Source organism: Centropristis striata, chromosome 18, assembly GCF_030273125.1.
Source record: "Centropristis striata isolate RG_2023a ecotype Rhode Island chromosome 18, C.striata_1.0, whole genome shotgun sequence".
Lineage (NCBI taxonomy): Eukaryota > Metazoa > Chordata > Actinopteri > Perciformes > Serranidae > Centropristis > Centropristis striata.
Window position 1 is genome coordinate 29,523,161 of NC_081534.1, and position 17,487 is coordinate 29,540,647.

At 37.5% G+C, this 17,487-nt stretch overlaps 1 protein-coding gene across 4 annotated transcripts in view; it reads right to left on the minus strand.

The window, feature by feature from the left end:
• Nucleotides 1–15,780, minus strand: part of gtf3c2 (general transcription factor IIIC, polypeptide 2, beta) — a 38,227-nt gene extending 22,447 nt beyond the window's left edge. The window contains exons 1-12 of one of the 4 annotated variants that reach the window (XM_059357020.1): nucleotides 15,737–15,754; nucleotides 15,489–15,627; nucleotides 13,738–13,851; nucleotides 12,259–12,814; nucleotides 11,015–11,160; nucleotides 9,764–9,954; nucleotides 9,583–9,671; nucleotides 8,163–8,240; nucleotides 6,861–6,962; nucleotides 5,671–5,898; nucleotides 4,995–5,106; nucleotides 4,018–4,141 (exon numbers count right to left, since the gene is read on the minus strand). In XM_059357020.1, the coding sequence (XP_059213003.1) occupies nucleotides 4,018–4,141; nucleotides 4,995–5,106; nucleotides 5,671–5,898; nucleotides 6,861–6,962; nucleotides 8,163–8,240; nucleotides 9,583–9,671; nucleotides 9,764–9,954; nucleotides 11,015–11,160; nucleotides 12,259–12,814; nucleotides 13,738–13,762 (1,651 nt within the window). In that variant the 5' untranslated portion in view covers nucleotides 13,763–13,851; nucleotides 15,489–15,627; nucleotides 15,737–15,754. Of the gene's footprint in view, nucleotides 1–4,017; nucleotides 4,142–4,994; nucleotides 5,107–5,670; nucleotides 5,899–6,860; nucleotides 6,963–8,162; nucleotides 8,241–9,582; nucleotides 9,672–9,763; nucleotides 9,955–11,014; nucleotides 11,161–12,258; nucleotides 12,815–13,737; nucleotides 13,852–15,207; nucleotides 15,322–15,488 lie in introns of those variants that run through there. The other 3 variants (XM_059357021.1, XM_059357019.1, XM_059357022.1) reach the window with 3 other exon arrangements.
• Between the last annotated feature and the right edge of the window lie 1,707 nt (nucleotides 15,781–17,487).

Here is a 17,487-nt window from a genome sequence, read left to right on the forward strand (position 1 = left end):
TTTGACTCCACCTAGGTTTTTTTTGGTTTTTTTATTGCTTTTATTTTTCTACTATCATTCTGTTCTTTCGTGTTGATTTTAAGCATAAATAAACATGTATATTCTTTATTTTTGTATGTGAACGAAAGAAAAAAAAAACAATAAAGAGAAGTTTGAAAAAAAAAACTGGTTAAATGCAATACAGGACATTGTTAAATGCGTTTAAGGTTAGCCTAGTAACAAAAAAAATAAGCTTTTTGAAAATAGCTACTTTTTCACATTTCTGTTTCCAGTCACACCCACATTTTGAAGAAGTCACTTCTTGTCACAGTCAAACAGTCTTGCTAAGGGACTTCATGAGTTAAGGTGAAGCATAAAGTATAAAGCGGTATATGGGAGATTCTAGAACAAGTGTTTGTTACACACGTGTCACCATGGGTTCTTATGGGTTAAGGTATATTTTCAGAAATATTAGCATTCTCCACCTAAAGAAATGCCAGTCTCACCCTATAAACACAAATATCAGTCAACCTTCATGTTCCACTTTGCTCCACAGCAGATATGCCACATTTTACAATGACAAGACTTAATGGGATGTAAGAAGGTTGAGATATAATGGAACGTGCGGGAGCCAATTGCTATGATCTCAGACTGGTGCAGTGTTTAATCAGATTAGCCAGTACCGCTGGGCAGACAGATAAACACACACACACACACACACACACACACACGCAGACATAACCAGGTTTCTGTGTATGATGGATGTGGCAGATAAACTCTCCATTAATCTCATTCATACCGTCTTCTATCAGCGGCTCCAGAGGCGGCTGACGCACTGATCTGAGTGGACTCGGCCACAGGCTCCAGCATCTAGAATGTCAGCGTGGACTCACACTCCTGTGGAGCTTTATGTGTGTGTGTGTGTGTGTGTGTGTGTGTGTGTGTGTGTGTGTGTGTTCTTGTACTTCCTACATAGTGAGGACCAGCACACGTTTTTAACCAACAGAGTGAGGACATTTTTGCAAAGTGAGGACATTCTCTTCTTTAAAGGCTTTTTTGAGATTTCAGACTTTGTTTAAGGGTTAAAGGTTACATGATAATGATAATTAACTGAAACTGTATTGTGTGGTTAGAAAACTAACTAACTAACTATTATAGTGAAAATGTCCTTTGTTTTCGTCTTTGTCAACTTTTTTCATACATAATGAAGATGGATCAGACAAAGGAAATAAAGGCAAAATTTACTGTGACCTCTTTTAATCTCCCACCCAACAAATACCCCATTACAAAAAACTAAACTAAACTAAATCTAAAGCATTTCAAAAACATAAATACTGAACTAAAACTAGCAAACTCACTCTAAAAACTCATTGAAACTAACTGAATTTGAAATAAAAAAATCACAACAAAATTAAATCTAAAACTAATGAAAAATCCAAAACTATTATAACCTTGCAAGGGAATTCACTATTACAATGAGGGTCCTCACAAAGATAGAAGTACAAGAATGGGTGTGTGTGTGTGTGTGTGTGTGTGTGTGTGTGTGTGTGTGTGTGTGTGTGTGTGTGTTGTGTTTTCAAGTCTTTCAGAGGAGCTGTTAACAGTTTGATAGACCCCCGAGCACTAAATATGACTGAGGGTCTTCATGGATACTGTCCTGTCTCTGAATACGTCCAGTTAATGATGTCGGTGTCTGATATGATGGATGTGCTGCTGTGTGACTGATTACATACTGTTGAGTTCATTACGCCTGTAGCCCCAAATCATTCTAATGAGACTGGACCTAAGATCAACGGGAAATAAATCAGCAACTTTTTCAATAACCAGTGAGCCGTTTAAGTAATTTTTTTCTATTAATAATTCCAAATATTCAGGTATAAGTTGCTTAAAAACCAGCCATTTAGAGAAATCTTCCTATTAAATACCAAACACTGAATCAATTAATTCAGAAATCAGTCTGCTAGTACATGTATTACAAGAAAGTACCCTAAACCCTTAATGAGAAGATAGCCAGGTTTCCATCCAGATATATTACAAAATTTAGCCAAATTTCCAAAGAAAAATTGAGAAAAAGAAAATGTGAATGAATGCTTGTTTCACTGGACGACAGTCATGTGATTATAAGGAGCTGGTTCCTCGAGATAAGCAGGAAGTGATGCTTATTTTCAGTTGGAAAATCATAATACTTCTGCAAAGAAGAGGATTCAACAAAATGACGTAATTAAAAGAACTCTAAGTGGTGAAAAGCTGTTTAGAAAACTCCAAGCATAAATATCTTTCTGCAATATTCACTCTATATATTCAATATATAAACTTTTAATGCACAACTTCAAAAATATGCATAAAAGCAGGTGGATGGAAACACAGAAATTGCCTCTCTCTACAGTCGTTTGTTTGCTTATTCTACCTTCACAATCACTGACCTGGAATTGTATTTTCTTCCTGTATTTTGTTTCTGACATTGAGCTCTCACTGGTTGAATCTGAGGCCTCTGGTATGGCAACTCTGAATGTCTGAGTCAACAAATGGATCCACATTACAGCGAAACACTCGCAGGGATGGCATGATGCTTCATAGTTACTATGACGCCTGCTGAAAGCACCTTCTCTCAGCCTCTATTCTCACCTTCTAGTGGTCACAATACCAACAGGAGCTCTGGGTAAACTCAGACGATGATAGAATGGTACAGAGACAAATTAAGGCTACGTTTACATGATGACGGTCTGAACAGAAGACGCAAAAGTGGCGTTGCGTCTTCACTTTTTATTCCTCGTTTAAATGAGCATTTTCGGGAGGAAATCTGCTGCATACGGTGACACAAAAGTGTGTGAAATTGGATTGTATGCAGCCAGGCGGCATCACTTAAAGCCATAAGAGCATCTTTGGGCATGCAGAAGTTTTCACGCCACACATTTTCATCAGCTACTCCTTCCACAAAGTTATCCACCATCACTAGATCTCCCAGGTCTCGTTCACAGCCGTCTGGCTCGCCTCCAACGAATTGCTGCATCCAAATGTGATGGAGGTAATTCCAGATCCTTCTCTGTTCACTAATACTATCTCTACATATCCTGTACATTTGGTGGAAAGACTCCTGTAAGTTTATTAGAGCTGCCAGAGCAGCTTGAAGGTCCGACACATGGAAATAATCCCACATGTTTGTTTATTTCCTGTACTGGAGCATGTATGTGACGTAAACACATACGTGACGTGAGCAGATCTGAGCAGAGTTTAGCGTCTTGTCAGTGTAGACGACACGCTACGGCGGAACGGATTTAACTTTTCCACTTTGGAAGGTGGTTTCAGATTTTTGCGTCTTTAAGCCCCCAAAACGCCGTCACCGTCTAAACGAAAGGCACTTCCGATAAAATATTTTGTCGTTTTTACCTCGCGTATCCTCGTGTAAACGGGGCCAGAGTCAACAAATGGATCCACATTACAGCGAAACACTCGCAGGGATGGCATGATGCTTCAAAGTCACTATGGCGCCTGCTGAAAGCACCTTCTCTCAGACTCTATTCTCACCTTCTAGTGGTCACAATACCAACAGGAGCTCTGGGTAAACTCAGATGATGATAGAATGATACAGAGAGACATGAAGGGTGGATTTTTTGCGCCACGTTAAACGAAAATGTGTTGTGTGAGGGAGGTGTGCAACACTTTGCAGCAAAGCTAATGTAAAAAAACGGTGTTGGGTGGGGTTCAGCGAGACATGGACAAATCCATAGTCCAGCTGTTTATTCAAGCTGCCCTGATAAAAAAAAGAAACACCACTCAGGCAGAGCTGTACTGCAGTCCTGTTGCTCACAGGCTCCAGCAGGAAACAGGTCTCCAACATGCTGAGTGCAGGCTTTAGAAAGGCAACACTGCCCTCTGCTGGACACGGGACACACTTCACTTTCTGAGCATCTCAATCTGGTCGAGTCACGGTTGTGCATCGATCCAGAACTTGTGCATCAATTCAACAGTTTGGGAAAACCCTGATACCCTTATGTCACAGTTATAATACTTGTTAAAAAGGCATATTCAGAGTCTTACCAGAGTTAGTTTGCTTCTTGTTGGAGTGCAGTTGCAGAGCGTCTGGGTGAGGCAGGCTGTAGATGGTGACCACACCGGTGGAGGTGGCCACCGCCAGGAGACCCAGTCTGGGCAGGAAGGGAGCCTTAGAGGGTAGAGGGTTCAAAATGTTTTAATACGTTTATATACAAAGTGCGAGCTGCAGACAACCAAATATGATAGTACTGGCTGACAGAAGCCCCTTTCACATATGCACTGTAACCTGAATTTAGCTAGAAATCACTCAGAGAAACTGTGTGACAAACGCAATGGCCTAAATCAGTCGCACCGAACCTTAGACAGACATTATACAGCTGGTGTGAAACCAAATAAAACAAATATTCAAAGGTGAAGAAGAAGTGTAATTTACAAAAAGGCACCAACAAAATTGTCTAACTGGAGAGCTGAGGAGATTTGAGAACTTTTGTTGGTAAGAGCAAACAATAAATCATTAGAAAATTCAAGGAACAGCAACAGACTTGTTGGTTTATGAGTAAATTACAAATTAGCTCAGTGTTTATGTTGTAATGCATGTCATGTCATGCCTCCTGTACACTCTGCCTCAACCAAGAGGAGTGTTTCCAATAATAATAATAACAGTAATCATAATATATTACATTTTTATAGCGCTTTTAAAAAAGGTACTCAAAGTCATAACACAGACACAAACACAAAATGCAGAAGAAAACAGAACTAAACAGAGATGAGAGATAAGAGTTCAGGTCTTGTAAGCTTTTTTTAAAAGGTGGGTTTTGAGTTGATGTTTGAAGGCGTGGAGTGAGTCTGAATAGCGGATGTGAGTAGGGAGGGAGTTCCAGAAGTAGGTAAGTCAGCATCTGAAACCTCTCTTGTTGTGTGCTACATGTGTGAACGGACAACTCTAGACAACGACTCTCTGGACACTGTCCTGGATTCATGTGAGAAAATGTTTAAAAAGTGATGTTGGTGGAGCAGCTCACCTTCCTGCCAGAGGTGGGCAGCTCCCAGCCTCCTGCAGGACACCACTTCAGCTGCCAGATGAAGCCTTTGTCCTGGGCCAGGCCGTAGGCTAGAGCTGGCTGGGAGTCAGGTCTGCAGACAGAGAAATATAAGACAGGGAAAGAATAGCACATATGATTAAGAAAGATAGTTATGTATATAAAACTCTTGCAATGCATTCTAATGGTGGTGATATTTTAAAGCAGGGATGGGCAACTGGAGGCCCGGGGGCCGAATACGGCCGCACCCTCACTTGAAATGGCCCTCAGTACAACTGCATACATTTGAGCATGAAATCTTAAAAGTGCAGTGTAAAAATGCACAAAATGACTTCTTGCAATTAATGATGGTCTGCTGTTCTTGCACTGAAAAAAAAGAAATCACAGTAAGTGGTTATTTTTTATTTGCTTCAAACCTTTTGTATTCCTATTTATACTGTTATACATGCATTTGAGCATGAAATATGTTAAGTTACTGCACTGTAAACATGTTTAAAATTGCAGTTTCGTCATATCTGGTTAAGTGCACGCTCCTATATGTGGCCCTGTGGTAGTGTCGGTGAAAAACTGTGGCCCCCTGCAGCATTTAAGTTGCCCATCCCAGGTCTAAAGAATATCACCATCAGCCCTTAATAACCCTGCTGGTTCCCTTCAGTACCTGCTGTTGTACTCCAGCGTGCTCAGGTCCCACAGCTGCACCAGTCCAGCTCCGCTGTAGGTCTTGTTGGCGTAGTGCTGGTCGTCCATCCCTCGATGGCAGGCCAGAGCCACGTACTGAGAGGCCGGAGCACCGTCGGGGGTGGGACACCACTCCATGGACCAGATCGGTCCTCCTGTATACAGCAGCATGTCCCAGCGGTCCGGGTGGGCAGGCACTGCTGTGAACCTGCACGGTTACAGAAAGATTGTCTGATTTCTCAGTTTGAGGGTTGGTGGATTTATTTCAGATATTCCCCAAAGCGAACCAATGGAAACAATTATCAGCGGTTCCCAAACTTTTTTAGCTGCACACCCCCTTCTATGTCCCAACTGGGTTGACGCACCCCCAATCCCCCACACCTTCAAAAAAAAAATAAAAAAATGCAATAAGCTTTTTTTATAGCCATATTACAGGCGGTATGTTTAATCATGCTCAAATGACCAGAACACACATATAATAAAATAATCACCATCACAACAATGAGTCTCGCATTTGAATTCATCTGAAACACAGGTTCAATATAATGCAAGAAAGTTATGTGCAAGCTTCCACTTCTAAGAGCAAAGGGATGATGACAGGCTCAGGATCAGAGGCAGAAAGCACATAAGTTGGGAAAATGTTATCATATTTTGAGCCGGGTTGAACAAAAATTGCAGCAAGTTTAAATGAGCGTGGAGCTAAAAAACAAAACCCCGTCATCATAACACAGGCTGGAAAAATGGAAGAAGATAACTTCTTCTACGCTTCATTTTATGATGAATTGCATTCAGAAAAGCCTGCATTTATTCATTAATTAATATCACATTTTTTGATTTTACATTTTACAAAGGAAATGTTTATTTACACGTCTTTATTGTGTGGGGGAAAAAAATGTAATTGTGTAATTATCAGACCGCCAATACATTTTTCACCCCCTAGCGGCAGCCCGTGCACCCCTGGGGGTCCACGCACCACACTTTGGGAATCCCTGATGTAGATCATAGTTTTAATCAATGCTTTTAACAGCAACAGAGAAATAATGTACCTAAAAAAAAAACTTTTAGGGGAAAAAACCTGCACTTAAACCCAAATAGAACTGAATCAGGGCTGTAAATATATTTATTCTTTGGTGTGGTCACATGTAAAGTGTGAATAATGCTCCTTCTAACCTGCTGAGTCTCTGCAGAGGCGTCTCCTCCTTACTGAGGCCTTCTCTGGACACTCTGAAAGCTGCTGACTGAAGCTCCTGAGGCAGGTACTTCTCCAGATCGCTGCATAACACACAAGACACAGATAGAAACCTTTGATGATTCACTTATATGTATGAGAAGCTCAATGCTGGATCAGAACTCCCACATTCTCAGACAGGATAGACATTCATTACAATACACTGAAACATTGGTTTCAATATTTAAAGCAGGAAGGAAGGCACGTTATAAAGCTCTAATTTAAACTTCTTACATGTTTAAATATTCAGCAATATTAGTGGCTAATGAGAGTGTGACACAAGATATAAAAAACAGAATAAAGATTATAAAAATAAGACATACACATACAGTATAAACACATTAATCCTCTGGGGTCTATGATTTGTTTGATGTTCCGAGGTCGTGAAAAAAACAAAGAAATTGAGTTTAATTTGATAGTACAAAATTATTTATTATATAGGTATAAAAGTAGGATGGGACGAGGCAGGCGTGGCATTTTGCAAAAATGGAAAAAAAAGGGGTTTAATCATCTAACACTGTTCCTATAAATAAACATGTTTTTATGGTATTTTTTTGTGTATAGTTTCATATGTTCATATTTGCAACCTATGTTTACATTTTTTTGGTCTGAAACAGTTCATTGAGCATATTTTGGGTTTTTATTGTCTTAAATAGTTCAATTTTATTTCAGATTTCCTGATTTTTGTGTATTTCTGGGCTCAATATGTTAATAAAGTGAGTTAAAGTGAAAAAATACTTGTCTGATCATCTGGAAATTGTGCTGAAAAAATACCAAATACCAAATACGGGTATAGTAAATATTATGTGGTATATGAAGAGCAAATAGGCTCAGACCCCAGAGGGTTAAATACAAACATTGCTTAAAGGGCTGCCAGTTGTCATTTAATATAAATATATATTTTTTGTGTGTTTGTTTTCCTGAGAGTACTTTGCCTTTTACGGATATATGGATATATCTGTATGTATATGGAAATGTCCTAATTTTTGGTATAAGTTAGATCTTTAGAACGGGAGATTTTACCAACTGAAATTACAGTTAAACCAAAGTTTGTGTTCTTGGTGGAATATAAAACACAGAAAACTGATGTTTTTTCTATGTAGACATGTTTCTTCTACACGCCAACAAATCTATAGCAATCATAGTAAGGAAATGCTTATTAAAAATAAACCATTTAACCCTTTTCCTGAAGGAAAATGGATTATCTCATTATTTAAATGAACAAAGGGTTAAAGTTTAACTACCTCTGTGGGACGAGGGTCCAGGCGCTGGTGGAGGGGACCCACTCAGGGAACACCCAGCTGCTGTAGTGCTCCTCTCGGCTGGAAAACACACACACACACACACACAATACGTCACACACATACCAGTGCTAAAAATAACTAGCAGGTTAGTGAGCCAGTGCTTGTTTGTCAATGGTATGTTTTTCCAGTGTGGTAATGCATGTTGAAATAAGGTCATGGCAGAGAAAAAATATTTTTTAAGAGAGCAGATTTATGTGTGCTGCAGGGTTTTGTTTTTTTTAAGATAAGAATATATATTTATATTTGTCCCACAGTTGGGACATTTCCAGTGTTACAGCAGCCAAGTGTGCAGCAAAAATATAAAGAAGCATCAACAAAATAACAAGAAATAGAAACAATATTCACAAGAAATATACAAGGTTCGTACACTTTTTTAGTGGTCAAATTCAAGCACTTTTCAAGCACTTTCAATGTCCATTTTCAAGCTTTCCCAGGACCTTACAACAGTTGTAAGTTGCATGTTTTAGATGAGTACTTACATGCTAAAAGGGGTAATTTCACTCAACCATAACGACAGCGATGGTTTTACACTTTTAACAACCAAGATACAGTTTGCTAATCTCAATATTCAATTTATTATTTTTTTCATTGAACATATGATTATTTATAGTCAGATTGCAAGAGAAATGCAGTAAGATTTTCAAGCATTTTCAAGCACTTTATCCAAAATCTAAGCACTTTTTAAACCTTGAAAATACAACATTTAAATTCAAGCATTTTCAAGGATTTCAAGCACCCGTACGAACCCTGAATATAAAAGTATTAACAATTTAAGCAAGAAGAAATATATACAATATAGACCAGGGATGGGCAACTGGAGGCCCGGGGGCCGCATACGCCCGCACCCTCACTTGAAGTGGCCCTCAGTACAACTACATGCATTTGAGCATGAAATCTTAAAAGTGCAGTGTAAAAATGCAAAAAATGACTTTTTCAATTAATGTTGGTCTGCTGTTCTTGCACTGAAAAAAGAAATCACAGTAAGTGGTTATTTTTTATTTGCTTCAAACCTTTTGTATTCCTATTTATACTGTTATACATGCATTTGAGCATGAAATATGTTAAGTTACTGCACTGTAAACATATTTAAAATTGCAGTTTCATCATATCTGGTTAAGTGCACGGTCCTATATGTGGCCCTGTGGTAGTGTCCATGAAAAATTGTGGCCCCCTGCAGCATTTAAGTTGCCCATCCCTGGTGTAGACAGACTCAACATTTACAGCATATATCTAATGTAATGACTCTTTTGTCTGCACACATTTCCCAAAATTAAATCAACTTTGCACCATCTGTAGCATCAATCCTAAAGCAATAATATTCTCTGTTTAAACCACCACAACCACAGGATGGTAAACTTACAATTTCTTGGTGGTGTCAGTGGCTTCCCAAACCACTTTCATGACGCTGACGTTGAGCCCGTTGGGGGTCCTGACATGTGAGCCGGCCTGCTGCAGGACAAAAGAGGTTTAGTCAGTTTAGACGGATATGATCTCAGGGATTCAGATGATGAGGGAAAAGAATGTTTCTTTAAGATACTTACATATGTCCTGTTAACGTGAAAACTTGCTGGACCTCTTCCGCTCGTCTTAAGGTCGAAGTCCTCCTCCTCCCCCTCTTCTTCATCTTCCATCTCCTCCAGCTCCTCCTCCTCCTCAGCGTCTGGAACAAAGTCCTCGTCCTCTGCAGCATCACTGTCAGACTGGCAGCGTTTCCTTTTTCGCCCTTTATGTCCTACAGTAATGCAGAGGAGAAGATAAAAAGTATGTCTGGATTTTCACTGCTATTAGTGTAGAGTTACATAGGCTAATAATGTTTATAATTATGTTTTTTAACACTATATATAGAATTACGTATATACAGTGTACGTTAACTTTAACCCTCTGAACTGCAGCATTAAAACGTATGTTTTGTTGAAAAGGTCTCCAAAAATGTAGTTGCATTATTGTTGCAATTTCAACTTTCCAACCGTCCTTGAACTGATCAGAGGTTACAAAAGTATCGGTCAGAAAAAGTGACCACAAAAAAATAAAAAAATGTTGATGTTGCCATAATTAAACCGTTTTGAAGCGTTTTTTGATTTTTGAATTCACTGAAAATCTGTTTACACAGAGCTGAGAGGAGAGGACAGGAAAGGCTGGAAGTAGAGGTTGAAACATTGTAAATAGTTCAGTATGTATAGCATGTGGAGACCCATTTTTTTTGCCCCAATACTCATGACAAGTGAGCACTTGGAAAACCGTTGTATATATAAACAATAATTATATTACAATTTTACAAATATATATTTATCAGAGAAATTTTCCTTGCGTTGCTTTTTTAAATGACTTCTGTCATTCTAGCTAGCGAGTTATTCTGCACAAAAGACAATTTGAGTTGTTCCCACTTCTAGCCATGATTGTGTTTGTGATAGAGCTGCAGGACTTATAGATTTTATATGTATTTTATATTTTGCAGTGAAATAATAGGTCACAGTGAATCCCTTTTGTGTGGAATTTCCAAGTTTCCCCCGAATTAACCCGGTTTAGTTTTCTCTGAGTCCTCCAGTTTCCTCTCACAGTCCAAAGACATGCAGGTGTTAGGCTAATTGACTGTAAATTGATAGTTTATAAGTGACACATATATTAAAATGCAGGCTCTAGGCAGCCAATTGCAGCCTCCAGTTGAAGGAGTATTTTTAGTTTGTTAGTTAAGTTAAGTTAGTTAAGAAAGAGTCAGTGCTCAGCATCAGTCAGCTGTTGCGTGTTAAATAGCAGTTAAAGGTAAAAGGCTTCCAGCAGGGTTTCCACCGTACCTTTGCCTCCTTTGAGACTTTTCCGCTTTGTGACCGAGTCTCCGTCTGTGCGGCTGATCTCACTGTTGTCCTCTGCCTGGGAGCCCGACTCATCCCCGGCATGACTGAACACTTCTTTGGCCAAAATGTGGAGGTACTTCAACGCCCTGGAAACATTTGAACAGCATGTTTTAATACAGAATGACCACATTAACATGTGATAAATGCATGAACATCTGAAGATATCTAAATCTGCTGGCCGTGTTCTAAAATCAACTAAATACTCACACTTCGGACATGATTTTTGATTTTTGTCTCTGTTTATCTTTTCTCTCAGTGCATAACTTAGTCCTGGAAGACTGTTTTTTTATATAAATTATTTAAAAAATGGAAATTAAATGCTATTACATGTCTTTACATCGGACTGCCTTAGGCCTATATTACCTTCTGTATTTTTTCTATATTATTTATGTCATTTACCATTTATACTATACTGTGTATATCTCTGCATATATTTAAATATATTTATTCACTGATGTTCTACACTGTAAACAAAACAAACAATAGCTAGTCAATAAAATTGAGGCAACAGCTATTTATCAAATCTAACTACGTATCAAGTTGAGTTAATAAAAACTTAACAGGAAGTGTTAAGTGTCAATAAAAACGGCCTAATTCTATTGTGTTGGATTCATTCAAAATTCTCTTGATTTAGAATTACATAGACATAAAGATTATATTTAATGTGATTCTATCTCAAACATTTTATATTAAAGTTACTTAAACAACTGCGTCAAAATCAAGGACGCATTTATATTTAATACATTTAATAAAATATATTAAGTAAAATGAAACGACTACAGAATAATTTATTACAGTGTAATACTTTCAGGTAAACAAACAAACACAAATATATATATATTAATAATAAATGCCAAATAGCAGAAATGTATGTATATAATATGTATAGAATGTATGTATACGTCTTATTTTTTTATATTCTTTATTCTGATTTCCATATCTATGTGTCTGTATCTTGAGCTGCTGTGAGAACTAAATGTCCCCACTTTGGGATAAATAAAGTCTTATCTTATCTTATCTTATCATTAAGGAATAAACATAATGGTAAAAGATTTTGACGAAATTACACAGAAAAGTCTATGCATAGATCCTCTGCTTATCCGGGGCCGGGTCGCGGGGGCAGCAGGATAAGCCGGGCATTCCAGATGCTTTATTAACAGAATCTCAGACTTAATGTAACTTACGCTTTAGCAGCTCCTCTCCTGCGGCGCCCCCCCGGTGTCGTCTCCTCCTCGGGCTCAGCCGGAGCCTCCTCAGGTGGTTCTGGAACCGGTTCCTCTACCTTTAAAGGCCGCCTCCTCACATACTGTCTCTTCGGCTTTGGCGTCCCGTTTTCCTGCGTCACAGCAACTACAACGCCGTCCTCACCAGCTGGGAGCTCCCCGTCAGGTGTTGGAGTTTTCTTAGCGGGAGTCTTTTTGGCAGGAGTCTTTTTGGCAGGAGTCTTTTTGGCGGGAGTTTTTTTGGCGGGAGTCTTTCTGGCTGGAGTCCTTTTTGTCGGGGTCTTCTTGGCCCTCCCGGCCTTTTTAGGAGTTTCCTGTGCATCTTCGTCAGGTTCTTCTTCAGTCTTTTTAGAAGCGGCTCCTCTTCGACCGCTCCTTCTGCCTGGTTTTGGCTCCGAATTTTGCTCATCGAACATGCCGTCAGTTTCATAATTGAGATATTTTGGATTTTTCCTCCGCTGACGTCCTTTGGAGCGAGGTGATAAGTCACAACACTGATCTGACGGCTTCTCTTGCCCTGCAGAGACAGTGATGTTATTACTCCACAGGTGTACAGAACATAGTATGGATAGAAATCAGTTAAATTAATTGATTTTGACAATTTAACTTCACAAAAATGACCATATGCAAGCATTTTTCCATCATTGCAGCAGTTAAAAACTCACCAAATGTAAAGTCTGCATCCATACACATAAACACCATAATATATACAGGTTTATTACACCTTTTTTATAGGCAAAATTAAACTTTCAAGGTGCATTATCAAGCTTTTCAGGACTTAAAAGCTGTGATAAATGACATATTTATGTATGATACATGATGTATATACAGTATACTGATTATTTCACATCTCTATTACATTAAATCAGATATTAGGCAAAAAAAATTAGGCTCTCTCTGACTCATTTTAGTTCTTTATCAACATAAATCAAAAATATTCAGTCAGTTTAGGGTTATTATACTATACTATATTGAAAAATTCTAGCACTTTTCAAACCTTTTTCAACCTCAACAGTATTTTTAACATTTAAACAAATGTTTAAGCATCTTCCCAGATTGTTATTATTTATGGGCTGTCTATTTGCTGTTCATTTTGCACTGCTTTAGGACACACAGATATATGTGTTCACTAACTTAACTCAAAATACTTGAAAATAATTACACTAAAATTCATTTTTAACTTGGCAATTCCTCAAACTAACTCTAAAACTACTTATGTAATCTTAAAGTAATCAAAAGTAATCTGAAATCATAAAACAGCACAAGAGACTAAATAAAAGCAAATGTCATAAATGTAATAACTCTGGCTCAGAGTAGTCAACAGCCTGTAACTCCAGTTCCTATTGCACATAATTCAAAAGTATAAAATGATTGGTTTCCCCATGACACCTTTATAAGAGATAGTAACCTGAGTTATTTAAATGATAAAGTGTGTATAACCTTGTCCAGAGTCAATAGGATCCATAAGACCTGGGTTTCTTGTGCTGCGGTGGTCTTGTCAGAAGTTCCTCATGTATGGAGAGAGATCCCTCTCACTCTCTACTGGCTTTACTGCTGTCGACACAAGAAATCAAAATTAACACAAAATAACATCCATTATATATGTACTTCCACTCATTTCTTTTAAATCACTTCTTATAACCCACTTTTATAGACTTGCATTTATGTAATGCTATCTTACTACTCCTTTTACCTTTTATTTTCTGTGTATCTGAGAATGTCTGGCGATTGTTCTTATTGTTTTTCTTTTATGGTAAGAATACTTTTAAGCCTCATGGCATCATTCTCTGTGTACGTTAATTAACTGCTCTCTGTCAAAGAACTTTGTAAACTGCTGTTTTAAAAGATGCTGTATAAATAAAGTTATTATTATTATTATTATTATTATTATTAATAATAATAATAAAAAACATGGTACAAACAACTGAAAATTTATTTTTAGTAATACCTCAGTGTTTGCCCCTTTGGTGTGGAGTAATTGACACTAACTGACAGTATCTGACAGTAACAGATATTAACTGACAGTAACTGAAATTAACTGACAGTAACCGACAGTAACCGACAGTAACCGACAGTAACCGACAGTATCTGACAGTATCTGACAGTAACCGACATTAACCGACAGTAACTGACATTAACTGACAGTAACAGACATTAACTGATATTAACCAACAGTAATAGACATTAACTGACAGTATCTGACAGTAACTGACATTAACTGACAGTAACCAACAGTAACAGACATTAACTGACAGTATCTGACAGTAACTGACATTAACTGACAGTAACCAACAGTAACAGACATTAACTGACAGTAACTGACATTAACTGACAGTAACCGACATTAACTGACAGTAAGTGACTGTAAGTGAGATTGACAGTAACTGACATTAACTGACATTAACCAACAGTAACAGACATTAACTGACAGTATCTGACATTAACTGACAGTATCTGACAGTGACTGACATTAACTGACAGTAACCAACATTAACTGACATTAACTGACAGTAACTGACAGTAACTGACAGTAACTGACAGTAACCGACAGTAACAGACAGTAACAGACAGTAACTGACATTAACTGACAGTATCTGACAGTAAGTGACAGTAAGTGAGATTGACAGTAACTGACATTAACTGACAGTAACTGGCAGTACTGACAGTAACTACTTTTTTTGGCGTATTTACTGTATTTTACATAGCTTGACAACATGTTAAGCAGATAAAGTTGAACATATTTAAGTCAGTGGGGAGAAGTGTAGTAATTGAGGCAGAAACAATACCGATATCGCCTCGATATCTCCTGGTCTGAGACAGTTGAACCAAAGCTCATTAGCTATTATCATCATTTTATGCTATCTCTCGTACTCCCGAGCCCACATTGGTGACAGACATACAAATACATACCACTTCTTATTATTTTGAATCCCTCTTTAATTCGGCATATGTGTTAAGTATCATAAATACCAAGTAATAAGTTATTTAAGTGGAATACTTTTGTTACTCCATTCTTCCAGGCTTCTAGGCATGCTATTGAGCTAACACCAGCCGGCTAATGCTAACTGGCTTAAGTGGCTGTGTAGTGTTAGCACTTTTTACCTTACCGTTAAGTAAATGGAACACTCTTAAAATCGGCCGGTAACGGCCAAACATGACGAGTGACTCCACTACTACCGTTAAAAACTCACCCAGCGTTCAATCGGGGCTCCCTCCGCGGTGGCGAAGGCTGAAAAGCCTCGTACCGAATCCGGGAGGCTAGAATCTGGCCACTCGGGATCGAATCCCAAACTCTGCTACCGGGAACGACACCGAGAAATATCACCGGACCTATGGAGACATACCGGACGTATGGACCCGGTCGTTATTCTTTCTTCAGCGGGAAAATATATAATCATCACCCGCGTTGTTTCCACCGATTCCGGTTACTGAAACTCACATTCTGCTTACATCAGACCGCCATGTTACTGTACCAGCATGGTGAGCCACACCGCCCCCTACCACCACAGCGGGGAACTGCACCTATTTACTACTGTAGCGGTCGTGAGTTCAATCCTCCCTCTCACCGAATATCAGCTGCAGGTCATTAAGTACATTTAACCAGAGGTGGATGAAGGATTCAGACCTTTTACTTTACTTTACTTTTTACTTTTACTTCACCCTTGTATGATATCAGGGTCAATCTGACCCGTTTCAAAGTTTTACAAGAAGAAAAATGGTACAATTATCATATTTTTCTACCTAAAAATAAATGGCCTTAGCTTATTTTCTGTTATAAATATGTACAAACCAAAGGAAATAATTGAGCAGACGTGCTACTATACCCCACACATTTACATCCATCATATGGTCTTCATATGCTCACACACATATACACAGATACAAACAGAGATAGAGATAATGTTGCATTATTATAATCTAAGCACAAATAAACTGTTTGTTCTCACTTTCCCTGCAAAAAAACAACAACAAATCAAACTTCCAATACTAAATTGTTTGAAATTGAGTTAGAACAATATATGTTAAAGTGAAAGTCCTGCAAATAAAATGTTAAGTAAAAGTATGTAACTATAACCATTCAAGCATTAAAAGTAAAGCTAATCAATGCAGAACATTATTCCCTGTGATTGTTGTATTATTATATATTCATTTATAGAAGTTTAAGTTACTTGGATGGTGCCAATTAATAAACATTTCTGTAAAATGTGCCAGTTTAGATACAAAAAACCCCACATGAAATATGTTAAAACAGCAATGCAATACATATAGCAAATCACATTTCATGAAAACACAGATACTTTATGGCAAAGGCATCACTATTAAAACAAAGCAGATAATCTGAATAAATTGTACATTTTAAATGAACAGTATGTTGGCAGACTGTTCCACGTAAGCTTCTCTTACTAAAAAATGAGTCTGACACCAGCCCTTCTCATACTATATAATAATTATATATCCTTAGATTATATTACTAATGCATTAATGTAAAAGCTTAATTTTACTGTTATAGTTGGTTGAGGTGGAGCTCATCTGTACTAATAACGGATCCATTCATAGTGGATGCATCTGCTGATATTATTTTCTCTAAATGACACCTTGACAATGTTTGTTTTGTCCAACTCATTAGAAAAACAAAAAAATACCAAAAAAGAGAGAAATGGCAAATTTTAAACTTTAGTTGCCAATTATTTTTCTGCCAATTGACTCACCAGTAATTTATCTTATTTATCCAGCCGTACAAACTGTTTAGTTCATTTTTATAACAAAGCATAGTACAAATATTTTTAATATTTTTATGCTAAGATATAAACTAGAAAAGTTACTTCAGCTGTCAGATAATAATTGTAGTAAAGAGGACAATATTTGTAAGCAGAATATAAAACCTCCTATTTGACTATTATAAAATTTTAGAATATTATAAATCATTAAATATATATATTATGGTAACAATGATTTAAAAAAAATCTATAATCTATATTATTAAAAAATAAAACAAATACAGAAATATTTGTTTTTATTAGTTTAACTTATTTTAATATTCTGTTTTTAAATGATTAAATTCATAATAATTTATTAAATATATAAGTAAAGCCTATTTATGTGTCTAAAACATTACCCATAATGCCGTTCTTCTCTTACCTGAAGCTCTTTTTTCTCATCACTGTTACTGAAGACACAGAGCCCAAAAAA